The sequence below is a fragment of the Oncorhynchus masou genome, chromosome 33 (genome assembly GCF_036934945.1).
Source record: "Oncorhynchus masou masou isolate Uvic2021 chromosome 33, UVic_Omas_1.1, whole genome shotgun sequence".
Taxonomy (NCBI): Eukaryota; Metazoa; Chordata; class Actinopteri; order Salmoniformes; family Salmonidae; genus Oncorhynchus; species Oncorhynchus masou.
The window spans coordinates 25,409,486-25,435,856 of NC_088244.1; the positions used below are offsets into that span (position 1 = coordinate 25,409,486).

The 26,371-nt window shown below is 41.7% G+C and overlaps 3 protein-coding genes across 9 annotated transcripts; all 3 read left to right on the forward strand.

Moving 5' to 3' along the window:
* Window positions 1–6,713: 6,713 nt before the first annotated feature.
* Window positions 6,714–13,546, forward strand: LOC135528111 (protein-serine O-palmitoleoyltransferase porcupine-like). Of its 4 annotated transcripts, none has more exons than XM_064956937.1 (14): window positions 6,714–6,787; window positions 6,866–6,940; window positions 8,908–9,067; window positions 9,334–9,529; window positions 9,627–9,670; window positions 9,829–10,010; window positions 10,288–10,418; window positions 10,735–10,859; window positions 11,054–11,155; window positions 11,296–11,372; window positions 11,591–11,654; window positions 11,763–11,848; window positions 12,263–12,373; window positions 12,509–13,546. In XM_064956937.1, the coding sequence occupies exons 3-14, from the start codon at window positions 8,935–8,937 to the stop codon at window positions 12,608–12,610; spliced, it is 1,353 nt and encodes a 450-aa protein (XP_064813009.1). In that variant the 5' UTR covers window positions 6,714–6,787; window positions 6,866–6,940; window positions 8,908–8,934; the 3' UTR covers window positions 12,611–13,546. The 4 variants fall into 4 exon arrangements, with proteins under 4 accessions (XP_064813009.1, XP_064813008.1, XP_064813011.1 ...); XM_064956936.1 differs by having other exon boundaries at window positions 6,727–6,787; window positions 6,863–6,940; XM_064956939.1 differs by having other exon boundaries at window positions 6,727–6,787; window positions 6,863–6,940; window positions 9,337–9,529.
* A 1,499-nt stretch (window positions 13,547–15,045) lies between these two features.
* On the forward strand, window positions 15,046–18,624 carry LOC135528113 (organic solute transporter subunit alpha-like). 3 transcript variants are annotated; one of them, XM_064956942.1, is made up of 8 exons: window positions 15,046–15,178; window positions 15,870–15,959; window positions 16,361–16,512; window positions 16,615–16,688; window positions 16,819–16,974; window positions 17,206–17,317; window positions 17,491–17,743; window positions 17,898–18,624. In XM_064956942.1, exons 2-8 carry the CDS (start codon window positions 15,893–15,895, stop codon window positions 18,320–18,322), a joined length of 1,239 nt encoding a protein of 412 aa, XP_064813014.1. In that variant the 5' UTR covers window positions 15,046–15,178; window positions 15,870–15,892; the 3' UTR covers window positions 18,323–18,624. The 3 variants fall into 3 exon arrangements, with proteins under 3 accessions (XP_064813014.1, XP_064813012.1, XP_064813015.1); XM_064956940.1 differs by having other exon boundaries at window positions 15,047–15,178; window positions 15,840–15,959; XM_064956943.1 differs by lacking the exon at window positions 15,870–15,959 and having other exon boundaries at window positions 15,059–15,178.
* A 1,858-nt stretch (window positions 18,625–20,482) lies between these two features.
* Window positions 20,483–25,949, forward strand: LOC135528114 (histone-lysine N-methyltransferase SUV39H1-like). 2 transcript variants are annotated; one of them, XM_064956944.1, is made up of 6 exons: window positions 20,483–20,547; window positions 21,175–21,320; window positions 22,206–22,868; window positions 23,083–23,229; window positions 23,621–23,750; window positions 24,783–25,949. In XM_064956944.1, exons 1-6 carry the CDS (start codon window positions 20,529–20,531, stop codon window positions 24,914–24,916), a joined length of 1,239 nt encoding a protein of 412 aa, XP_064813016.1. In that variant the 5' UTR covers window positions 20,483–20,528; the 3' UTR covers window positions 24,917–25,949. The 2 variants fall into 2 exon arrangements, with proteins under 2 accessions (XP_064813016.1, XP_064813017.1); XM_064956945.1 differs by lacking the exon at window positions 24,783–25,949 and adding an exon at window positions 24,062–24,755.
* The last annotated feature ends 422 nt before the right edge of the window (window positions 25,950–26,371 follow it).

Consider the following 26,371-nt stretch of genomic DNA (forward strand, 5'->3'; position numbering starts at 1 on the left):
GCACAAAAACTGAAACATTGGTGTCAAGGCAAAAAAAAGCCCTCTCAGAGGGAACTAGTTTTTCTCCGGAAAATATGACTAGGCCTACAGCCTGAGCGCCTCTGGACAATGTAGTAGTAACCCTACAGTGCTTATTTAACCAGGCAAGTCCGTTTAGAACAAATGCTAATATACAATTACGGCCTACCCCGAACGACGCTAGCCCAATTGTGCGCCGCCCTATGGGACTCCCAATCATGGCCGGTTGTGATACAGCCTGGAATCGAACCAGTCGGTCTGTAGTGACCCCTCTAGCTCTGAGATACAGTGCCTTAGACCCCTGCGCCACTCGGGAGCCCAATAAGTATCTTTGCCTATATTTGTTCTCTGCTGATTTTGTTTTGATGAAAATTAATAATGTTACATAAAAAAATCTACCTTAGAACAATGTATTGTTTAAATAGAGTAGGCTAATGAATGCTAATATAACCACGAATATATAGGTTATGACCATAATCTAGGTCTAATCACAAATCATGAAGCCTATACCTATACACATTTGGAAAACCAGTCAATAAACAAAACGAATATGCTATTAGTAGTTTTATAGTAGTATACACTTTTGAATGCGTGTAAATAAATGCTTTTACTTATTGGGCATATAAAGTACCCTAGTAGGCCTAGTTCATACCCCTCAAACGTCCGGTTGTAAATATGGTGAAAGAATTATCAACATTTTGGCACTGTTAAAGCCGAAGAAACTTCAAAAGAGTTTTGCATATTTAAAGTCTCAACTCCTCTTCGGTTACCAGCTGGGGCCTTTTTCTCCCCCATCTCAGTCACGTTTTAAAGCCCCAGTGCAGATGGACAGCCCTGCTCTGGAATACAATCAGCGTCGGATCTGCTATGACTGGGACATGCTGTATAAATATTACATGGTGGGTGACCGACGAGAGGGTAGGCTGCTCTCTCGACTCCCCAAAAACAGATGGACCAATCTGACAGACTCCCCCACCCCGCACAAAAATGTTTAATACGCCTGCAGCCTGACGTCTCCTATACAGAGTTAAGAGCCACTAATCCCTGAGGGGACAAAACTTTCCTTTGTCTAACAAAGTGTCTGAACAGAGTGTGAGTTCAGGAAATCTTTGGTCAGCACAAAGGGCCTTGTGTGATTAGGATTCAACATTGCTTTTCTGTTAATATATATTCGGCCATATACTAAAAAACTTTTCATAAACAGCTGAACGGTTAAAAGGCCCAGAAAATGCAGCAACTGGGTACAGTCTACAAATCAACCTTTTTTTATAGGTTGTCGACAAGCTTATAGCTTCCGTACATTTTGGGTTAAATTTAGACATTGTGTAAATATAGTTGATGAGTTGTTGTTAATGAAATACGAAGAAGTCACATTAACATAATTCTAGTATGTTTAAAAAATGTTGACGCCACCTGTGAGTGTTTTGTAGTGGGTGGAAGATGCTTCTTTCTCATCACAAAAGCCAATGCAAATACTTATACTTTCTTTACAATGAATAGGCTACTGTGTTTTTAAATTACTTTCAATAGAGAACATGCCATTTTAGGCTACTACAGAAGAGCAGGCAAGGCCTATCCTAACAGTCTAAAAAGTGACAGATGCGTAGATCGTCACACCTGCTCCTAACCATAGTTCAGTTAGCCGTCAACACATTGCTTGCTGAAGAGAGAGCGAGAAACAGATGATAAATAGGTGACTCACCTAAAAAAGTTTTACACAGCTTCATCTTCATCTTTGCTGTGACTTTTCCCCTTGCACACCGCTTCCAAACACGGCAACTTTACTTCATACTAAGCAAAGTTGGGTAGAGAAACTTACGAGTCGGGAAGGGGGGTATTATTGGGCAGCTGTCGATTTGAACCAATCAGAGGCCACAGGTCCTTTTATTGTTTCCAAAAACAGCCAATGAGAGCGCCGCACACTCTTAGCGTTCCAAAACAATGCATTTGAAAGGGAACACAAAGGGGTCGCGGTATCCCTAGTAAGTCACAAGTGAAATTCAACTTTTTCCCGGCTCTCTCATTGCAACTCCTCAAAGATGCTTGAGCTTTCAAAGTGTCTCTGAAAGGAAGCTTTCATTTCTTAGAATACCTCCCTCAGAATCTTATCAGCAGGTGAAGGGAAGGCACACCCTACCAATTTCCCATAATATGTAATGAAACGAATTATATAATACTGAAGTAGTGTGTACAAATGCACAATCAGATGAATTTAATCAATACAATTATGTTAGTAGCACTTTATAGAATAGCATGCAATAAAGTGGTTATAACATAGCAATAGTGTGGAAGCAAGTTATAGGCCTAGTATGCCTACTCATAGGCTAATGAAAACTCAGATAGCCTATACCCTTAATTTCAGTGTAATTATGTCCTTCTTTCAGGCTATAACACTACATTTGTTGCGCTATAGTACAGCAACATGCTACAGTAAGGTTGTGTTCTGTCAGAAAGGGATGCCAAACCCCGATCACTAAGTTCTAGTCAAGGTTTGACAGGTCTATCAATCAGTTAGTTACAAATCAATGAATGACGTTTCTCAGACACATGCTTACCATTTGACACACTGTAGCATGACTGTCATCTACAAATGCCAACTCTCTCTCTTACTTGCTTCCCATTCTCTTATTGTGTTCAACTCTCTCCACTCACGTCTGTCTGTCTGTCTGTCTGTCTGTCTGTCTGTCTGTCTGTCTGTCTGTCTGTCTGAATGTCTGTCTGAATGTCTGTCTGAATGTCTGTCTGAATGTCCCTGTGTCTCTGTTAGTCTGGCCCTTCTCCTCTCCCTGTGAATGGTGCTCTGTAACTTTATGGTTCACCATATGTCCTTCTCGTCCTGTGAGTGGAGACTGTGCGCCTCCATAGACCCCTATGACAGATGGCCTGCAGATATTGATGACCGCAGGCTGCAGCCCCCCCACCTTTCTGACAGCGCTTCTGGTTGTCGTAAAGGTATTCTGCAGGCTCAAACTTTTGAGAGTTGAGACGTATGGCTGAGACCTGATTATGATTACCTTGAAATGTACTTTTTTTGATTTGGTGTTTTTCACATGGTTTTCATCCAAATAAACTGTATTTTGTAGTGTTTGCATCAGTAGTTGTTTTTTAAAATCTGATGCTGTATGGGCCTACGGATGGGAGCTGTGAGGAGGCATACTGACGGATGGCCAAGTCTTGCTGCACTGCACACACGCACACACACGTACCCCCTGCCCCCTGCACCCTAAGAGCCTGATTATAATAACAAAGGCTGCTCACACTTTGGGGAGGAGCCAGCGGGATGATTTCCAGGCCATTGGCTGCTTAATGAGGACTCTGTGTGTGTGTGTGTGTGTGTGTGTGTGTGTGTGTGTTTGTGTGTGTGTGTGTGTGTCTGCGTGTCTGCGTGTGTGTCTGTGTGTGTGTGTCTGCGTGTGTGTGGTTGTGTGTGAATAGTGAAAAAAAGTCTCTTTTCCACAGCTGTCACTGTTCAGTGTAATATCACTCTAGTCTGTCTAAAGTTAGTGTGAAAAGATCGACTGCATCAATATCCCTGGATCATTTCAATAATTATTTGAAGCTCAAATACAAAAAAAGACACATTTCAGTATTTTCAAGTAAATTTTTCTGGAATTGTTTGTGTACAGTGATCTATGAAGTGACTCAAAGTTGTAAGACTGAAGTTACAAAGAGGGATAGATTAAAAAGGTATGGTGTGGTAAACACAAACCGAACTTCAGATAATCATTTCATAAAAATGTTCTATTTGTAAGAATGCATCACACATAAAATACTAAAATATTGAGGACATATTTGGAGTTGTTAGAGAAACGCAATCAAGAGGAGTGTTCACCAATGGGTTTGTGCTCAAAGTTTTAGTACTGTGTGGATAGTATTCTGCCATGCCTTGCCGAATAAGCTCAGCAGATGTCGAAAAGTATAGGTTCACTTGTCTTGGTGGAGTGAATATGACAACGTGCCAATAGTCCTCTTTTTTCATTCATCCCTCAACTTCTCAATAGACCCCCCACCACACCCCTCCCAATAAGACAATTTGCCTTCTACTCTAGATGTTCATGCCACCTGCCCTCATACACCCTCCCTCCCTCCCTCCCTCCCACCCAACCCAGCCCCCCCCCCCCATAATTAAGCACACTCACTTTCTAGTCTCAAGACTATTTTTGTTTCATCACCTAGCCTCCGGCAATACAGCAGCCACCATTCCCCCTCATTCAAAAAGAAAGCCAGAAAAATATAAAATCTACCTGCAGACTGCTGAAGCCCAGCCAATATGACTGTTAGATTAGACATTTTCAAAGATGAATTAGTACCGGCCCACACTCCGAAGTATCCATGGTAATTTTAATTCCACATTCCTGTCGCCATGGCGCAGAGCCAAAGGACTGGGTGAATTGCCCCCCCCCCCCCCCTTCTCATCCAACTAGCCAGGCTGAGTTGGCATCTGTATGCAAATAACCTTCATGGTATATAGATAATGTATGGAGGGAGAGGGGATGTAGGACTCCCCCATACTTATGCACTAAGATATAAATTGTGTGACATTATAAGCAGCTGCTGGCCTGCTTTCTATGGCTGTCATCCAGAGAGGCAAAGCCCCTTGCAATTGCGATTTGTAAAATATTGATTATGAAATTGTTACAAATGAAAAAAATATACTTAATTAAGTTAATTTGCTTACATTAACACATTGTTAACATATTTTAAACAGTACTTCAAAACCGGCCACAAGGTTATTAAGCTGTTTCCCCATGCATGTTCCTACATCTGCTTCACACACACATCTAAAATAGACAATACAATAAAGAAAACAATATTGCAGACAATGTTTTCATGTAGCATTATAATGGCTGGAGGCATTTTGATGTTTAGACCTGCTCAAATTTAGGAAATGTATTAATGAATGATTTACTTATTTGTTATACAATAATGTATGAAAATGTTTTCTGATGATGACCAACTTTTCACTCTATTCTCTGGAGGGCACAGGGAAACAGGACACCGCTCCCAGAGAAGAAGTGTCACGATGGGCAGCCACACCGGTCACTCTTTGACCCCTGACCTCACGGAGGTGCGTGGTAACAGAGGTTGCCACCCCGGAGAGGCTTCTCTTTCTCCTCCAGTGGGAGCAGGTGTTGCAAAAGGGCTGACCTCTTGAAGAGAATGAAAGGGCTGTTTGATTATTTACTGGAGTTGAATGTGCCACACGTGCCTCTCTCCCTAGGGGTGAGGGAGACACTGCCAACATAGACACTGCCAACACTGCAACTCAATTAAACAAACCTAATAATCACATATGGCCTGCTTATCATTTATTATATACTGCATGAACAACAGGCTTAAAAACATATTAGCTTAGTATATATTGAATGTATACATGTGCATCTGTTTGAATTTAAAGTATTCATGACAAGGTTTCATGTCAATGCTCTCTGTTACCGCTCACTGACAAACTTCTCTCACCAGGAAAGAGGGGATAGAAGGTGAAATGTGGACCTCTTCAGGGCCTGACTGTTCTCAACGCAGAACAAACAAACATGTGCAAAGCAGTGGGTCTACAGAGCCGACCACCTGGAGGTAAACTCATTAAGAGTCCTATAAAAACATTCTGCCAGCACAGCAAACCTTGCACCATTTCCCCACCAACAAAATTATAACAACCACTACTACTGCACTGAAAAAAGAAACCTGACACAATAGGAGCCTCTTATTAGTAGAGAACTGCCCAGTCTTAACATATGCTCCTGGAAGAGAGAGGGAAAGAGGAAGTAGAGAGAAGAGGCTCGGTCCAGGGCATTAAGACAGAAGGACAGGGGGGATACTGCCCAGGACCCTCAGAAGGAAAGGGGAGACGAAGGGAAAACATTTATTCTTTCCTCTCATCCTTCTTCCCTCTTCCAGATCAGTTTCAATCTCATTTCTCTATGACAAAAAAATAGAAGTCTGAAGCTTACAGTTGTGAACACTGGTATTGAAATGGTGAATTTACAGTCATCTTTTGTTAACATACTAACAATATTGGTTTTCATTGTTTCTTAGGTTGATGGTGTACAGTTGAATAGAATCGGCTATTTCATGCAAAGACATCTCATTATCTGTCATAAAGAGAAAAGTGTGAGTTAAGAAAGAGTGGTTTTTATTTCAATAAGGCAACATTCCATGGTATCAATAGCAGCTAAGGCTGAATTACTTGAAACAAATGCAACATTTTCATTAATACACAATACACAAGAATTATCCATTGCATCGACACAATAAAATCTACACATTTAAAATATATAATTTCTGGAATGACTGTCAGTGCTGTGGGTATGGTACATACATACAGGTGAAGGCAACATAAGTCTGACAAAAGTGGCAGTTCATATCTCACGGGTTGAGCAGCCTTGTCATGTAGGATATTGCGCTGCTTTGCTAGAAATTAGATTCAAAGGTTTGGGTGCTGATGCATGTTTCAAGCCAGTGTAATTATGTTATTAGAGCAACTGTGTTTTTCACATTTCCACTGTTTACAGCAGGGGCCATGCGTTTTCTCAGTGAGCAAAATCACAAAAATGGCAGTCCAATCCCTGTTCAAAGTGTGACTTGCATCTTAACCCTCTCAACACGTACATATGGTTTATACAAAAACAGCTTGATCATTTGGAATATAGCATGTGGATTCCGCTTGCATTCAGTATGCAAACACACAGAGAGAGCTCAGAGAATGGTGTCCCCTGGTGGACAGTGTTGCCAGTGATTATGAAGAGTCGAAATACGAATGTCTTTCAAGGTAATGCGTTGCACGAGATTTCCTATTCCAAAACATTTTTTGAACATATTGATTCTAAAATAACTTCATTTTCAGTAGGAGACGAGAGGACGCGGACATTGGCATAGTACAGGACGAGTAGGACACGAATCAGACAAGTGAAAACTATTTCAGGTGAGCTCTGGCTGGCTAGCGAGTTAGCTAGCGTTTCACTTCGTCTGCTTTATAAGTTAGCCAGCAATGTTGGCTGCATGTTAGCGAACAACTCATTAAAGTTTAAAGTTAGCTCGCGGAGGTTGGCGTTTCTTAAACTTTCGTCCAGATATCGAGATTTGGCACAAATACTCTCTGCAAGCTAGCTAGCTATCCGTTCACTCTTGCTGCCTCTGCCTTGAACCATTGTCTCGAGCAACAGGCAAGTTTGCTATTTTTGCCAACCCCGCCTTAAACTAGTAGCCACTGCCATAACATAACATGACAAAACCTCTTTAGAAATTACAATGTTTTAGAGGATTTAACATTTTTTTATTTCAACAGTTTGACCCAGCTACTTTTGTAATGGAGTTCAGACATTTACTCAAACATTTTACGTTATTTACAGTGTTGGGGAAACTTCTCTGAAAATATAGTTTACCAAGCTTGCTACCAATGACTTCACACTGGAACAAGTTAGCCTTTTAAACACAAAATCAGAATTAGGCAGGTCTGATGCAGAAAAAGAAAGAACATTATTGCCTACTTCACCTATCTTTTCTTTTTGCAAAACAAGTAGAGTATAGTTAGCTTCACCACTACATGGCAAAATAAACTACTGCAAACACTACCAAGGTTTTAATTTAGTTAAACTACCACAAAGCTACTGAATATTTATTAAATTACTTGTTGAACTACATGTAGTTCACTTCTCCCCAACACGGATTATTGACAACACAAAATACCGGTAATACAAATCAAATGAAATCAAATTTGATTGGTCACATACACGTGTTTAGCAGATCTTGTGTGTAGAAAAATGCTTGTAATTCTAGCTCCGACAGTGCAGTAATATCTAACAAGTACTATCTAACAAATTACACAACATATACCCAATATACACACATCTAAGTATGAATTAATTAAGACTATATACATATATGGACGAGGGATGTCAGCGGAACAGACTAAGATATAGTAGAATAGATTAGAAAACAGTATATACATATGAGATCATCATTCATTTAAGTCATTTGGCAGACGCTCTTATCCAGAGCGACTTACAAATTGGAGATGAGTAATGAAAGATATGTAAACATTATTAAGTGACTGATATACCGTAGAAGTATAGAAAACAGTATATACATATGAGATGACTAATGCCAGATATGTAAACATTATTATTTATTTGTTTTTTAATTTAACCTTTATTTAACTAGGCAAGTCAGTTAAGAACAAATTATTATTTACAATGAAGGCCTACCGGGGAACAGTGGGGCAGGGGCAGAACGACAGATTTACCTTGTCAGCTCGGGGATTCAATCCAGCAACCTTTCGGTTACTGGCCCAATGCTCTAACCACTAGGCTACTTGCTAAGATATCATAGAATAGAATACAGTATATACATATGAGATGAGTAATGCCATATGTAAACATTATTAAAGTGACTAGTGGCCACTATTCCTTATAGTGGCCAGTGATTTCTAGTCTATGCCTATAGGCAACAGCCTCTAATGTGCTAATGATGGCTGTTTAACAGTCTGATGGCCTTGATATAGAAGCTGTTTTTCAGTCTCTCGGTCTCAGCTTTGATGCACCTGTACTGATCTTGCCTTCTAGATGATAGCGGGGTGAACAGGCAGTGGCTCAGGTGGTTGATGTCCTTGATTATCTTTTTGGCCTTCCTGTGACATCGGGTGCTGTAGGTATCCTAGAGGGCGGGTAGTTTGCCCCCGGTAATGCTTTGGGCAGACCGCACAACCCTGATTACAACCTATTGTGGGCCATTGTACCAAGCTCATAATATATAATAAGTTATACTCAAGAAAGCCAAGGCATTAATTGAAATTACATTGACAATTGAACAGTAGGACATTTTATACATTATGCCTTTTTAAAATTGATCACTCACATACAGCTGCATTATTTTCATGTTTCTCCACTCCAGTGAGAGCCAGGCAGTTGAGGCTACACCATGGAGTTCAGCAGGATAGAGTTCTTCCAGGAGCTAGGGGAGAGCTGTGTGCTCCCTACGGCACAGCAGGGAGTGGAACAGGTCTGGCAGCTACTGCTCCTCTGCCTGCTCTGTCGACTCCTCTGTAGGCTGGGTGAGTCCACTTGAACACTTGACCAATAACATTATTTAATGAGGATTTAACAGAGGATGTGCCAAAGGATGTGCCAAACGTTAGATACAAAGACTGAATTGTGTAATGTATACTTTGCCATGACACCATCCACAGTGTGTTGGACACATGTAATGATGACAGATAAAGCATTCAGTATGACCTTACAGATGTCTAGAAAAGCACCCCAATTTGTACAAAGGCCTTTGGTGGTGCCAGCCTGGTACTTAGTGTTTCCTGTCCTCCAGTAGGTCTCTCATCCTCTGTGAAACACTTGGGCTCAGTGTTAGCGGGTTTATATGCCCTCTACCTGTTCTTTGAGCAGTCCATGGTGTGGGTGTTAATGCTCAGTATGCTCTGCTACACGGTCCTGTTCCTCAACCGCCACTCCAGCAGCCGAGGAATCTTCCTCTCTGCCACTATCCTCATCTATCTACTCATGGGGTAATGAATGAAAATGATAACTCCATCTATTGCTAATGCTGCATCATAGACAATGTTGCTCCACTTAACTGTTTTCTCCTGTGTTTTCTCTCTCTAGAGAGCTGCATATGATTGACACAGTGACCTGGCATAAGATGAGAGGTAAATGTCCTGTACAGATGTGAGTGATTGGATGGCAAGGTAGTATGAGCCATATACATGATTTTATAGAGACACGGACATCTTCCTGTTACATTGTATTGGAGACCTTAGGCAAAGTATGCACAGTTGTTCCTTCACTATCATCCCCCCTTCCTCAGGTTCCCAGATGGTGGTGGCCATGAAGGCCATTTCTCTGGCCTTTGACCTGGACAGAGGCACTGTGCTCGCTGTGCCCAACCCTCTGGAGTTCACAGGCTACATTCTCTTTGTGGGCACTGTCATCTTTGGACCCTGGATTAGCTACTCAAGCTACAAAGAGGCCATTGAAAGCCGTAAACTTGTAAGCCACAGCTGAAGAGATGTTCTACTGTTTTGCAAAAAAATTATGTATTCTCAGTCAACTTGTTAAAAGAAAACTGAATTGATTCCTGTATAGTATCTGAATTTACATTTGACATATAGGCTTATAACATATTGGTCCAGATTTACTAATTGTTTGCGCTGGTGCAAAGTTTACACCTCTTTTCACCGCAGTTAGATCCACATACTGTAGCTGCTTTAAGTCAAAATGGCTGCTAAAATCTGTCCTTTTTTAACTTGGCTTCTCTGTCCCTCAGAGTTGGTCCTGGTTCCAGAAGTTTTCAATCAGCTGGGTGAAATGCCAGGTATGCTTGGTGATATCCAACTGCATCGCCCCATACCTCTTCCCTTACTTCATTCCAATCCACGGGAGCAGAGGACTGCGCACGTGAGTGCACGTTTCACTGAACAATTCCTTGGTCATTCCAATGACAGTCCTATTTTGATATGTGAATGTACACCAACTTTATGTTAGGGAGTTCCATTTATTTCTGTTTCTCTGCTTCCAAGAGGTATATAAGCAAGGTAAGGGCTATTGTGATGAAGAACATCAAACAAAGTTCTTCAGACAAGCTCTGATAGTAGCAATAGTGACCACTTCAAGATGGTGTCAGTGCATAAAACTATTTCTGGCATTATTGCTGAATGAAGAAAGGCTATAAACAGTATCTTAGAGCTATCTTGTCTATTTCCCCTGTGTACAGGTGGCTCCATGCGTATGAGAATGCTGTATCCTTCCACTTCAGTAACTACTTTGTGGGCCACCTCAGCGAAAGTACTACTGTGCTGGCAGGGGCAGGTTTCACTGAAGACAAAGACAATGTCAAATGGGGAGTTCAGTTCATACGATCTATGGTTCAATTAGTGGTACACATATTTCATATATTATCAATTTGCCTGTAGGCTAAGTTTATAAAAGCAGTATTGTGATAGACACTGTAATATCTGTCTAGATAAGATATGTGAAAATAATGTGTGCGTGCATGCATGTGCAAACCCATGAATGCACAAAATGTGTTTTTAGGGATCTGAAAGTGGTTAAGCCTCTGAATGTGGAGTTGCCCAGGTCCATGGTGCTAGTGGTGACCTCCTGGAACATCCCCATGTCTCGCTGGCTCAACATATGTAAGCATCATTACACCTTCAATTTACTATAAACAGATTAGACAGAAATGTTAGAACTATGGGCCCTGTTTAACCATATTTATTTTTTTACATATTAAAATGTCAACTGATTACTGGGTCTTTCCCCCATTTTGTTGTAGATGTTTTCAAAAGTGCTTTGAAACTTGGCACATTTTCTTCCATCATTGTGACTTACACAGCCAGTGCCCTACTACATGTGAGTATGAGTCAACCAACACAGTGATGTCATCTTACGTGATGATTCAGAAAAGGTCACTCACCATTGCACTTTAATACTGTTTTTTTTTGCTTTAGTAAGATTTGATCTGATTTTGAAAATGTCACTGCCTTAACCCTCTGGCTGAGGCCAAAGTGAATAGTTGGTTGATCAGCTTCCGATGGGTTTACAACAATCTGCCATTTTGTTTTCTCCAGGGCCTCAGCTTCCATCTTGGGGCCGTGCTGCTGTCTCTGGGCTTCATTACCTACGTGGAACATGGTGAAGTTACCGTGCCTATCTGCTTTTCACTTCACATGCTTGCTTGTTTTATGTGAGTTTTGTTTCAAAGATTGTACATCACCTTATTGTCTTGTCATCCTCTGTCAGTTCTGAGGAAGAGGCTGGCAGCCATCTTTAGTGCCTGTATCCTGTCCAAACAGTGTCCCAACAATTGCCATCATCAGCAGAAGAAGGTACATGCTTGTTGCATCCAGGAATGTTTTACACTCAAGTTTGTATATCATGTTTTGAAGGTGCTTTCCATAAGATAACCTATTGTTAATTGCACACTGAATGGGTCCATGTGGGGTGAGTGAGCTAGCTAGTGCACATTGAATGGGTCCATGTGGGGTGAGTGAGCTAGCTAGTGCACATTGAATGGGTCCATGTGGGGTGAGTGAGCTAGCTAGTGCACATTGAATGGGTCCATGTGAGGTGAGTGAGCTAGCTAGTGCACATCGAATGGGTCCATGTGGGGTGAGTGAGCTAGCTAGTGCACATTGAATGTGTCCATGTGGGGTGAGTGAGCTAGCTAGTGCACATTGCGGGGAGGTTTGGGATTCAGAACACATCCCCAGTGTAGTGACTGATCTGTGCCATTCTCGTAGGAGCTGTGGGTGTATGGCATCAACCTGGCCTTCAGTGCCATGGCCATCTTTCACCTGACATACCTGGGCTCCCTGTTTGATGCTGAAGTAGACAACTTGGCTGCAGAGGAGGTAAGGCCCACCAATGACCTGCTACTGCTGGCTGGGGCCAAGTTAATGGAGAACATTAGAATTAAACAGTGGTCTATATGAACTGCATGAACGTATTACTTATACACATTTAGTCACCATTGTCCTCCTTCTCAGGGTTATGTGGCCAACCACACCATTCAGAAGTGGTCAGAGTTGAAATGGGCCAGCCACTGGCTGGTGTTTGGCAGCTGGCTCTTCTACCGCCTCATTCAGTAATCTCATTCTGCGAAGGTCTGTACTGAACAGAAGACAAAAGCTTGGTCCAAAAAGAACAGAAGACAAAAGCCTGGTCCAAAAAGAACCCTTAGTTTACAGGTGGGCCATCTTACCTAGCAAGGTCTGGTGTGGGTAAAGACTTAGTGGACACGGAGCAGCGAAGTGTAGAGCCAGGACAATTGTCCCACACCATCATGACTGGAAGAATGCTGCATTGTTTACCAGGGTCTTTCTGTATTTGTTTGTTGTGGTGAACACTAACAAACGAGTCACACACAAGTTCATTGCTATGATGCATCACACTGTTGAGATTGAGAACCAGAGGTAGGCTGAAGATTTGTCAGTGGCTTCTGTATAGGCTACTGTTCATCTTCAGGTCTTTTGGAGTTTGATCACACACAATCATTATGAATATTTATGCTTCTGTGTATATCAGTAGCACCTATTAGCCTTCTCACACTGCATTGTTCTTAGCCCCAGGCTAAGACTGAGCCCTGGGCTAGCTTATCCTGTGTTCGTACAAGCACTTGTTAACCTCGGGCTAAGGTGCGGTGTGCCTTAAGTGAATGTATTATGTTGGACCATTGATGTTATATAATTAGGCGGGGGGGATGGCCAGTATACCATGGCTAAGGGCTGTTCTTTAGCATGACGCAACGTGGAGTGCCTTGATTCAGCCCTTAGCCGTGGTATATTGGCCATATACCACAAACCCTGAGTTATCTTATTGCTATTATAAACTGGTTACCAATGTAATTAGAGCAGTAAAAATAAATGTTTTGTCATACCCTTGGTATACGGTCTGATATACCACAGCTGTCAGCCAATCAGCATTCAGGGCTTGAACCACCCAGTTTATAATACATGATGTTCTCGATGGAGGTACTTTTTTTCTACTTATGTATCTGTTTTTCTATTAAAGACATTTTATTTCTAGTTCTATGGCCCTACTTTAACACTAATCAATGAAGGGTTTATTTGGAAATGGGAGGTAAAACACACCCTAGTAGTTACATTATTTATTCAACAAGGTGAAGGATTGTACTGTATTTTTCAGCAAATTATAGAATTTAAAATGCCAGATCAAAACCATGATTAGTACATCAAGTATACTGAACAAAAATATAAATGCAACATGCAACAATTTCCATTTTTTTTACTGAGTAACAATTCATATATGGAAATCAGTTAATTGAAATAAATTCACAAAGCCCTAATCTATGGATTTCACATGACTGGGAATACAGATATGCATCTGTTGGTCACAGATACCTTTAAAATAAAAAGTAGGGGCATGGATCAGAAAACTAGTTAGTATCTGGTGTCACCGCCATTTTTCTTATGCAGTGCAACACATCTCCTGTGCATAGAGTTGATCAGGCTGTTGATTGTGGCCTTTGGAATGTTGTTGGAGGCGATTTATGGTAGAGAAATTAACATTTATCTGGCAACAGCTCTGGTGGACATTCCTGCAGTCAAGATTGCCAATTGCACTCAACTTGAGACATCTGTGTCATTGTGTTGTGTGACACAACTGCACATTTTAGAGTGGCCTTTTATTGTCCCCAGCACAAGGTGCACCTGTGTAATGATCATGCTGTTTAATCAGCTTCTTGATATGCCACACCTGTCAACTAGATGGATTATCTTGGCAAAGGAGAAATGCTCACGAACAGGGATACATTTGTGCACAAAAAAATGAGAGAAATAAGCTTTTTGTGCATGTGGAACATTTCTGGGATATTTTATTTCAGCTCATGAAACCAACACTTTAGATGTTGCATTTATATTTTTGTTCAGTGGAGTTAATCTTAACCACTCAGAAGGGTATCATGCTATTTACAAGTGTTGTGTACAAAAACATTTTTATATAATTTATTGTATTAATCCTTAAGAGTCCGCGGCAATCTAATTAACATAATACAACAAATCCCATCCAAATCATCAGTTTTAAGGTAGAGATATCTGTATGGGCTTTTTTGTATGGGCTGCATCTCAATCCGCCGATGTCGGCCTTCCGCATCTGCGGTGGAAAGTGGCAGAGCTACAGCACTGTTTGTCAGACCAGTAGTCATTGAAAATTGGTCTTCTCACGAAAACATAGTGTCCGAACGGTTTAACCGACTAACTAATATGACCACTATATGAAAAGATGAATCTCACGAACACGATGGTGTACCCCGTTTTTCTCTACGACCCCCACAAGCCCCATGGGACTGGTCTAAAATCAGTACCGCCGATGTGCCAACGTCTGTCTGTAGCATCTGAACCGTTTGGGCTACAAACTAATATAACCCACAGGAGGTTGGTGGAACCTTCATTGAGGAGAGCGGGCTTGTGGTAATGGCTGGAGTGGAATCAGTGGAATGGTATCAAATGCATCAAACAAATGGTTTCCAGGTGTTTGATGCCATTCCATTCGCTACGTTCCGACCGTGATTATGAGCCGTTCTTCCCTCAGCAGCCTCTGCTGATATGACCCCATATTGGAAAGGGGAGACATACGAACACGTTGGTATTTCTGTTTTGCTCTACAACCCCCACAACAACGACAGGACTCGACTGAAGGTAACCCTGTACCAATCTTTTTTTAAATATGGAAGTATGGAGGTAGTTTTGTACCAACAAAAAAAACAGGTTAAATATGTGTCCAAAAAAGTAAAATATTTCCTGAGCGTTTTTATACTGTGTCTCCTAGAGACACTTATTTTTAAATGTTTTTTTATTAAAAAAAAATACTTTTCCATTTATGAATGTCTTATTCAATGCATTTCTATGGGTTATAGTAGTAAAGCCCAAATCCAATATTTTATAAAATAATTTAAAACAATCCTAAACTTCTATGTGTTCTAAATTCTAAGTGATACATGGTATGACAACTTTAAAACAATTTGTTACGTTAGTTTCACAACCGTGCTTGTTTAGAGCTCCCTCATAATCGGTTCAGAGACAACACAAGTTGACACATTCCAGAGTGGACTTGGTTCCCCATCTGTCGGCTTAACTTGGTTTAGTCAATCATTAATCATTGCTATCAGGAAAGCATCGTTCAGACGACAGGACGCCATCTCAACACGGAACTGACAAGACACTCGCCAAGTGTCCGTCCTCTGAGAATAGAAAAACAAAGTCTCGTCCTTTATTACATCAGTCTTTCTATACGAGGTCAGTTAGTTCAAAAGTAATTGTCCCTCCCTAAATTTGAGACCTACTCTAAATTTTGTCCTAGTCATAATACGTCTAGGGTTTGTGGTGTTAGTGGGAACTGTGCTCTCTGAGAGGATGAGGAGAGGAGTTAACTGCAGCTGGTTAGGAGCAGAGATCCCGCTGTCCTGGGAGTTCTTCAGTGGTAAGACCAGTATTTATGTATTCACATAAACTGTATGGGCTATGTTTTTGACTGGCCAGAGATTTTACAGTCATTGGATCTGATACATATCAGGTTCTGTGTGATAAAGGTCTGTGCTTGAAGACACCAACATTTTCTTTCTATGCCAAAAACGGCACAATGCTTTGTCTATGTGCAATATTGGTGTTTGCCGTCTTAGATTCTGAGTGATGCTAACTGAGCTATTCTCTGCTACACCAACCCTGCTAATGTGTTGGGGCATTTCCGCCTGAGACTTACCTCACACCAGTGTGTCACCAGTGTTTATGATAATGTTAGCTCTAGTGTTGTTTTCTGGGAACTGTATGTGTTGTATATGATTTGTCCCACCACAAGTCCTTGTGTTGTGCGTTTGTACCCAGTGATCAAGGATGAGCTATGGCTGTTTCTCATTCCTGCTGGGTTCGCTGTGGTCATGCTGGCCCTGTTCCTAGAAGAGATGGGCTTCTTCCTGCGTCACGTACCCTACTCCAGACGCCGGCACCTCTACCTGTGGATACTGGGCATGTACCCGGTAAAGGGACCTCTCATTTTTGCCACACAATTCAATTGTTTCGGATAGGTATTTGTACATTTTGTCATTGTTGCCTAACTACACTCATTCTCGTTCGATCAGGTCTTTGGCTTAACCTCAATCATTGCGCTGTACGTTCCTCGCTCCTCCTCACTATGTAGCTTCATAGCTTCTCTGTAAGTATCAAGTACAACCTCTTTCTGACCATCACTTTGTTTTGTGTACTAATTTACATTGTTCATGTCATTCTGGGCTAAAACTTCCATCAGTAAAACTATCTCTCCATTTGTGGTTCTCGCTCTGAAGGTACCACTCCATTACTTTGCTAAAGTTTATGGGGCTCATCACAGACTTCTTTGGGGGTAAGGCCCGCATGCTGGAGATCTTAGCTGGAGAGCAGGTGTCTCCGGATCCGTTCCCATGTTGCTGCTGCTGTTGCCTCCCTATGATAGCCATCAACAGGTACTTTATAACTGGGTGTCCTCCTCATTGTGCGCATCCATATCGCGATAATGATAGATTCATAAGATGTGGCCACATCGCAATAATTATAGATAAACAATATTGCTGTAATGGCCCCATATCGCAATATTGATAAATTCACAACATATCACCATAATCTCCCATGTTGCGATAATGATAAATGCACATATATTGCCGTAATCACCTTGCCCACTACCTCTCCTTCCATAGGACCAGCCTGGGATGGATGATGGCTGCTGTGATGCAACTGTCTGTGGTCAGAAGCATCCTGTTCTTTGTCACTCTGGTCCTCTGGACAGATGAGCAGTATGACTATGGAGATGTGAGTGGAATGCATATATCGCAAGACATATTTGCATTGTAACCAATTTATTTTTGTCCTTAATTTAACCAAATGAGTCCCTGGTTAATAAGTCAGTTAGTTCATTTTATATATATATATATATATATATATATATATAATTTTTTTTACCATATCCATGCAATTTTTCACAGGTGGATTATGCCAATCCCAATATGTACATGAATGTCATCATAGGCGTGTCTACCTTCTTGTCCTTCTATGGCCACCTGCTGTTTTACAAGGCCACCAAAAAGGCCTTGCCTGGCTATGGGCTGAGGGCCAAATTTGTCTGTATCATTGTAGTGTTGGTGCTGTGTGGACTTCAGAGTGGAATCCTGGAGACCATGGGGGCCCTGGAGGTGGTGCCCTGCACCCCTCCTTTCTCTGTCCTCATGCGTTCCCAGCGTAAGTGCACTGCGATGGAAGTCCTCCCCCATACATCTCCCTCTCAACATCATCTCAATGTCAATATTGTAACAGTAGAGATACATGTTTATTATGAAATTATCAATGTGACATTGGTGCTAACTTTTTCTATTTTATTCTCTTCCTCTCTCAGTAATTTACCACTACTCTGTGATTGTGGAGATGTTCTGCATATGCCTCTTTGCCCGCCACACGTTCCGTAAAGTGGAGCCTAGTCTAGAGGAGGGCTTTGGGCTGGAGGAGAGGCCCCCCAGAGGCATGCTGATGGAGCAGGCGGTTCAGACTGAAGACGTGGTGCCACTCAGGGAGAACCCCTGGCCTTGCTGGGAAGGCGCCGGAGTCTCCAATCCCGACTGTATTAGGGACAGCAGTGAGGACAGCCTCTGTAAAGTCGAACACGCCCCTTTGGATTGCTTCCCTTTCCCTCTTCAACCGAGACGTCAAGAGACGGTGAGGCCAGAAAACGTAACTGATGAAAGTGGCACTTTGGAGTTGCCCAAACTGACTGTCACTGCTGACATCAATGTTGTAGAGTCTAGAAATGTTACTGTTGTATGACAACATGGAATGTACTGTCCTGGAATCTCCTGGTGGGAAGACAACATAGAGGTCACCTCCAGAAAATGGAAGAAACACACCATACCGCTTGAGGTAACCTTAACCGGTTTGTTCCTTTTTGCGTATATTGACTGAGACTCTAGCTCAATGCATTCTATCTATTCCTTAGCTGAATGAAGATGGTAGCTACTGGTGTGATAGGCTGTCATTTTTTCCTACCCAGATTTTTCCCCTACTTTTTATACTCTACATTTTGTTTTGCAATGTTATCTCAAAAAGCCAATAAACTCATTTAAAAAAAATCTATTGCACAAATATTGCATATTTATTCATCGGTCTCTGCGTCTCTAATGCCGTGTCTCAAAACGTACAAAAAATCTTTGGGGTTTGATATGAATTTGATTACCTTCATGGGTTAATGTAATGTTCAATTCAAAGTAAGCACTAATATAATCTGTTCTCATAACTGCCCCATGGGGTAGATGATATTGACTCCCTATGAGCTTCTCACACCACATACATAGTAGGCCTCTGGCCTAACCTTCCCTCTGAAGTGCTTTGATACCAAAGGGACACTATATATACAAAAGTATGTGGACACACCTTAAAATGAGTGGATTTGGCTATTTCAGCCACACCAGTTGCTGACAGGTGCATAAAATCGAGCACACAGCCATGCAATTAACATAAACAAACATTGGCAGTAGAATGGCCTACTGAAGAGCTCAGTAACTTTCAATATGGCACCTTCATAGGATGCTACTTTTCCAACAAGTCAGTTCATCAAATTTCTGCCCTGCTTGAGCTGCTCCAGTCAACTGTAAGTGCTGTCATTGTGAAGAGGAAATGTCTAGGAGCAACAAAGGCACAGCCGCGAAGTGGTCGGCCACACAAGCTCAAAGAACTGGACCGCCAAGTGCTGAAGCGCATATCGCGTAAAAATCGTCTGTTTTCGGTTGCAACACTCACTACCCAGTTACAAACTGCCTTTGGAAGCAACGTCAGCACAATAACTGTTGGGAACTTCATGAAATAGGTTTCCATGGCTGAGCAGCTGCACACACGCCTAAGATCCCCATGCTGAATGCCAAGCGTCGGCTGGAGTGGTGTAAAGCTCGCCGCCATTGGACTCTGGAGCAGTGGAAACGCATTCTCTGGAGTGATGAATCACACTTCACCATCTGGCAGTCCGACGGACGAATCTGGGTTTGGCGGATTCCAGGAAAACGCTACCTGGCCCACTGCATAGTGCCAACTGTAAAGTTTGGAATAATGGTCTGGGGCTGTTTTTCATGGTTCGGGCTTAGTTCCATTGAATGGAAATCTTAACGCTACAGTATACAATGACATTCTAGCTGATTTTGTGCTTCCAACTTTGTGGCAACAGTTTGGGGAAGGCCCTTTCCTGTTTCAGCATGACAATGCCCCCATGCACAAAGTGAGTTCTGTGCATAAATTGTTTGTCGAGATCGGTGTGGAAGAACTTAACTGGCCTGCACAGAGCCCTGACCTCAACAGCATCGAACACCTTTGGGATGAATTGGAACGCCAACTGCGAGCCAGGCCTAATCGCCCAACATCAGTGCCCCAGCTCACTAATGCTCTTGTGGCTGAATGGAAGCAAGTCCCCGCAGCAATGTTCCAGCATCTTAGTGGAAAGCCTTCACAGAAGAGTGGAAGCTGTTATAGCAGCAAAGGGGGGGACCAACTCCATATTAATGCCCATGATTTTGGAATGAGATGTTTGACGGGCAGGTGTCCACATACTTTTGGCAATGTAGTGTACTGTAGGTCTCATATTGTCAAATATAATGTCAAACAAATATGAAGTAGTTTACGCTGGCTACTGTAACTCCCCCAGGCATGTAGTAAGAGCCACCTTTTGAAACAATGTGTCTACTGTGACCTCTTAGTGATACACATTTTTCCAATGGTTTAATTAATAAATAAGAATATACATGTATTTTTCCCCCCAATATTATCTGAACATTAGTGAGAATATGCATATTCTTCTCTTTCCATACCTTGCTGACCTTGCAAAAATACTTACATCCTTACAAAGCTTCGCTTGCAGCAACAGTTTTTTGCTGCTCCAATAGAAATACCGCTACAATATGCTCCATCCAATCAACAACATGAAACAGCTGCTTCCTCGAAAGTCTTTACCCCAATCGAAGGATTGTTCCATTTTGGCGGTGCGGAAAACATGGCGGAAGATTTGAACGGTAAGGAGGGTGGGAAGTTAATACGTGTATATTTGTTGTGTTTTGAGGTTATTGTGGCTGTTTGAACTGATCAAATGTTACACTTAATTCTGTGACCTTTAATACACGCTTGTCATGGAATATGTAGCATTGATAAAGCAATAACAATGGCATTGAGTAAGCAGCTCTATCTGCGCACTTCGATTGTGTGGTCTTTTAAAAAATAAATTGTAGCGGATAACGTTTTAATTAAAAGCTAAACGAATGCATACGGATATCGAATAACTAGTAACTAAATGATCGTAAGCTGCATGGCACTATAAAGTGTAAATTCGAAGAAAATCTGACCTGTTTTCAGACAGCCATAGCTACTTGCAAACAACGGAGAACTTCATAACGCGCCAAAACACAGACCTCGTTGAGGAGCTAGTTAGCTGGAAATGTCTGGCAGTGTCTGCAAGCTGTCTTGCAAGCGTTTCAGATAACCCGTTAGCCTGCACAATTCCAAATTAGAACAAATTAAGTATATGTTTAAGCTGAGTATGTTTAATTGTCTCGTTCATTTGTTGCCTTCTAAACCCAACTCAGTTGGCAACTATTAGCTAACGTAGCTAGCTAAACATGGTGGCTACAATTACAACATTGCAGGTTGCAGCGTATCCTGCAAGCTGTCTTTGGACGATCTGCAGGCTGTCTGCCGCCGGGAAAGGCTCCACTGTAAAGAACTACAGGTGAACAAGCATAACATCGATGACTATGAGGTTGAGTACCTCTGTGACTACAAGAAGTCTAAGGTGAGTCAATTAATTCACAATGGGACTATGAAGGCCGGGACAAGTCCTCCGTAGAGTTATCTCGAGCATTGCAACTGTCAGTTGGTGTGGTTCCTTTAACTTTTGGTTTCATATGGATACTGAGAGAGACAGCACGCAATTTTAATTTTACTAGGTAAGTCAGTTAAGAACATATTCTTATTTTCAATGACGGCCTAGGAAAAGTGGGTTAACTGCCTGTTCAGGAACGACAGCTTTGTACCTTGTCAGCTCGGGGATTCGAACTTGCAAGTCCAACGCTCTAACCACTAGGCTACCCTGCCGCAATGACTACATCAAGCTTGTAACGTGACAAATTTGTGTGGTGCATTTTCAGTTTGTTTTGGTTTCAGATTATTTTGTACTCAATAGAAATGAAGGGTAAAAAATGTAGTGCCATTTTGGAGTACAGGCAATCCGGAATAAATTGTGAATAATGAGTGAGAAAGTTGGAGGCACGAAGGTCATAACCCCAAGACATGCTAAACTCTCACAATTACCAATAACAGGACAGATTAGCATCTTTTTTGGGTGGGGGAGTGTTGTGTATGATATTTATCCCTCTAACTTTCTCACTTATTAATAACTATTCATTAATGTAGAAGTGTTTTGAAACATACTCTATTCATATTTACAATAAAAGTGTCTCCAAAATTACTATTAAAGCTGACAGTCTGCACTTTAACCTCACAGGCATTGTATCATTTAAAATCCAAAGTGCTGGAGTACAGAGCCAAAATAACAACAAAAAATGTGTCGCTGTCCCAATACTTTTGGACCTCACTGTAAAATGTACCACGTTCAATATATAATTATTTTGTGGCTTAATACGCAATCCGAGTCATGTGTCCTCTTGTCATCTATCAGGAGCAGGAGTTGTACCTGGTCAAGTGGAAGGGCTTCCCTGAGTCAGCCAACACTTGGGAGCCCCGCAAAAATCTCAAGTGCAAGAAGCTGATGACTCAGTTCCATGAGGACATGGAGCGTGAGCTGAGGCGGAAAAAGAGACGGACCACCTGTCCCAAGCGGCTGGACAAGGACGTAGCCTGGATCCTGGTGCAGAAAGCCAAACTCCGCCAGAGGCTCCAGCGCTGGGAGGCCGACTTGAACAAGACGCGCAACCACCCAGGCCGCATCTTTGTCCTGAACGAGGTGGACCTGGACGGCCCGCCCAGGGACTTCACCTACATCAACACCTATAAGGTGGGCGAGGGCATCGTGCTCAATGAGATGGCCGTTGGCTGTGAGTGTAAGGACTGCTTCAGTGATCCGGTCGGAGGCTGCTGTCCCGGGGCCTCCCTCCACCGCCTGGCCTACACTGACAAGGGCCAGGTGCGAGTGCGTGCCGGGGAGCCCATCTACGAGTGTAACACCCGCTGCAGCTGCGGTTCTGACTGCCCCAACCGAGTGGTCCAGAAGGGCATTCCATTCGACCTGTGCATCTTCAAGACTGGGAACGGCCGAGGCTGGGGCGTGCGCGCACTACAGCACATAAAAAAGAACACCTTTGTCATGGAGTATGTTGGAGAGGTAAGTAGTATTAAGTATTGGCCAATACTTTAGGTAAAATGTATTGGCCTATGTCAACTGCATTTACCAGAATGAGCTATTCTGACATGAAAATGTATAAATTGGATTGGAGTAATGGACAAAGAACATTAGACAAACTTTGTGCTCGTGCTGTGTTTCTATTACGGGTATTTGTGAACAGTTTCTGAAGTGGTGTGTGCATCTGTTTGTCAAGATCATCACATCGGACGAGGCGGAGAAGAGAGGACACCTGTACGACCGGCAGGGTGCCACCTACCTGTTTGACCTGGACTACGTGGAGGACGTTTATACAGTGGACGCTGCTCACCATGGCAACATCTCCCACTTTGTCAACCACAGTGTGAGTGGCACATTATCATATATGTTCACCTTTCAAACCCTGAGGCATACCTGCAGAGTAGCCAAAGCACCATGTCGTACCTTTTTGGTAATAGTATATTTTAGTATTCTAGGTGCAAATGTAAGCAGTCGCATCGTAGACACCGCAGAACGGAAGCGGTTCAACCCATGGATGTTATAGTATTGCACTGTAATAATCTTCCTCAAACAGCATGAAGTGCAGCAAATTTGTCTATTATAGAGCATGTTTTCTCAAAGTTGTATGAAAATCTGAATAGAATTGTGTTTATGAATGTATTATAAGCAGTAGGCTATTCTGAAATAAAGCATTAATTGCTGTAATGTGACCTTAAAGTATGGACCCTTTAAGTTGTCTCTTCTCTGTTTTGCAGTGCAACCCCAACCTGCAAGTATACAACGTGTTTATAGACAACCTGGATGAGAGGCTCCCGAGGATAGCTTTATTTTCAACACGCCCCATCAGGGCAGGAGAAGAGCTCACTTTTGACTACAAGATGCAAAGTAAGTGTGAAGTTTTACTGCCTGACATGTAGGGCTGTGACGATACTAGTAAAAATAGATTTTTTACATTTCAAAAATGTAAACACAAAGCAGACCAATTGCTTTGGTCCTTTAAAAACCTGCTATATGTAAAATATATAGTGTATTATAACTTAGAAAATAAATACATGGGACTCTGGACGACAACATAATGATGTTTGTTTCCAACATTATGGCTGTTTTCCTAAAGAAGGTAAATCTGCTTCGTGATTTGTTTACTTGTCACGATACTAATGAGTATCACGATTCTGGTTTTGTCCCGGCTCTACTAGCATGACCTCAACATGACAGTTTACACATTAAAGGTACAGCTACTGTTACTAATATCAACCGAAAGCAACAATTCACTTGATTTTCCAACAGTTGATCACCATGTAGGTGATTCTTTCGAGCAGCAAGCCCACAGCACGATAGGTAGTGAATTTATCAACATCCAATAAAGCATCGGCTAGTAGCTATCGTGAGCCTCTATTGGTAATCATGATGCAATATCGCTGGAGATTTGCATAGAGTTCAGCTTTCTCAATTGTTTTGCATCGCTCTCTTCGCTTTGCACATTTCAGCTGGCGCATTGAAAATGAATAGGCTCTGTCATTTTGTCATCACCCATCACTGCTAGTGTGCATTGCAGGTAACTTGCTAGCTCCTTTCACTAACTATAAAGGTGGGAGTGGGCACCAAATGTGTCATATTACCTAAACTCATTCCTTTCAGGGTTAGGTAGGAGAGTGCAATTGGGAAACCCCTTTTTTTGTACTACAGTAACACATTAATTACATTGAGTTATACAATTTCAATGAACACTGGACATTTCAACATTACACTTTATTTAGCTTTTCAATCTTGAGTGTGTTTGATGCTTGGGCAAAACAATTTTCATATTTGGCTTGTTAAGCAGTTTGACAATTATGTGGTGCAGGTGAGCTAACCATAACGCATATATCTCAGATGTGCTGTCTTGGTTGAATTTGACTCTTGACATTGTCATTGCAGTTGATCCAGTCGATGCGGAGAGCACAAGGATGGACTCCAATTTCAGTTTAGCGGGACTCCCAAGCTCTCCCAAAAAGCGGATTCGGGTGGAGTGCCGGTGTGGATCTGACACATGTCGGAAGTATCTCTTCTGATATGGATTGTAAACGGAACATCAAAGCTTGAACAGACACTGTGTAATATTTTGGGGCGTTATGAAAATTGTACGGCTTTCTTTGTATTTGTCAACTTTTTTTCTTTTCTTTTTTTACTTTCATGAACTTTTAAGCCTCGTTGGTGCGTTGGGTGATATCAAAAGTGATATGATGCATTTTTGTAATACTATTCTTTTTTTTAAACTTCATTTTAAATGTCCCCAAATGTATCTAGTATGTTGGTAAACCATTTTAGTAAAACAATGGCCAATATGACCTAAATGAACCCGCTTAAACATACATTTTACACATCTGGATTTTAGAATTTCTTCAGCGCTTACATATCTGTTGTGCACTTGTCAGTCTACATTTTGTCAGTGTTTTGAGAATTCAAAATCTCAACCTATAAGTTCAGTGGAACATAGTCATTGCAAATTCTATGGTGCCTAGTCATTTTCACTAGCAGTTCTTCCTGTCTCAAGTCTATTGAGCTTCAAGCCTCGTTGTTGGAAAGAAACATAAGGTGTAAAAGGTGTACTTTTATACTGATATGCTTTCAATGACTTGAGAAAATGATTAAGTTGCAATTCTTCCCCACTTCTTGTAGACAGTGCTGTATGTTGTCCTGAATTAATGTTTTGGAATTTTGTGTACCTCAACTGTCCCAGTGCTTTTTTTGTTTTTGAATTGGCCTACTTTTTCTTAAATGTGAATGAATCCCCCCTGACACTCCCGTTTTGTTGTCCTTCAATTGGTTGTTTGTGAGCTGCAGTATAATTTCACAACAAGCCACACCATGAAACAACTCTCCATGGTTTAAACTATTTGTGAATCAGATGAGAAATGTACTCTGTGTGGAAGTCAATATTATTGTTCATGTAGTAATGTGATGGCCAAACAAAGCTGTTCCTTTTTTCTTTTTCCTTAGTCATTTATATTTAACTTTTTTTTTAAATTCACGTTCATTTGTATCAAAAATATTTTTTAAGGTCTACAGCCAGCAAAAACATTGTAAATAAAAGTTTTAATCTGATTTATTCTTCTAGACAATATTTTGAGTGATGCAGCACTAAAAGCTGAATCAAAATGTAACGTTTACAATTCATTTGAGTACAACCTCCACACCACTAGATGGTGCAGCTGCATTCCTATGACTTCACATCATATCCCCCAATAATATGGTGCTGCTGTAGCTACAGTGAGTGTACAAAACATTTAAGAACAACTTCCTAATATTGAGTCCCCCTCTTGTCCTCAGAACAGCCTCAATTTGTTAGGGTATTTACTCCAAAAGGTGTCGAAAGCATTACACAGGAATGCTTCCCACAGTTGTCAAGTTGGCTGGATGTCCTTCGAGTGGTGGACCATTCTTGATACGCACGGGAAACTGTTGAGTGTGAAACCTAGCAGCCTTACAGTTCTTGACACAAACCGGTGTGCCTGGCACCTACTACC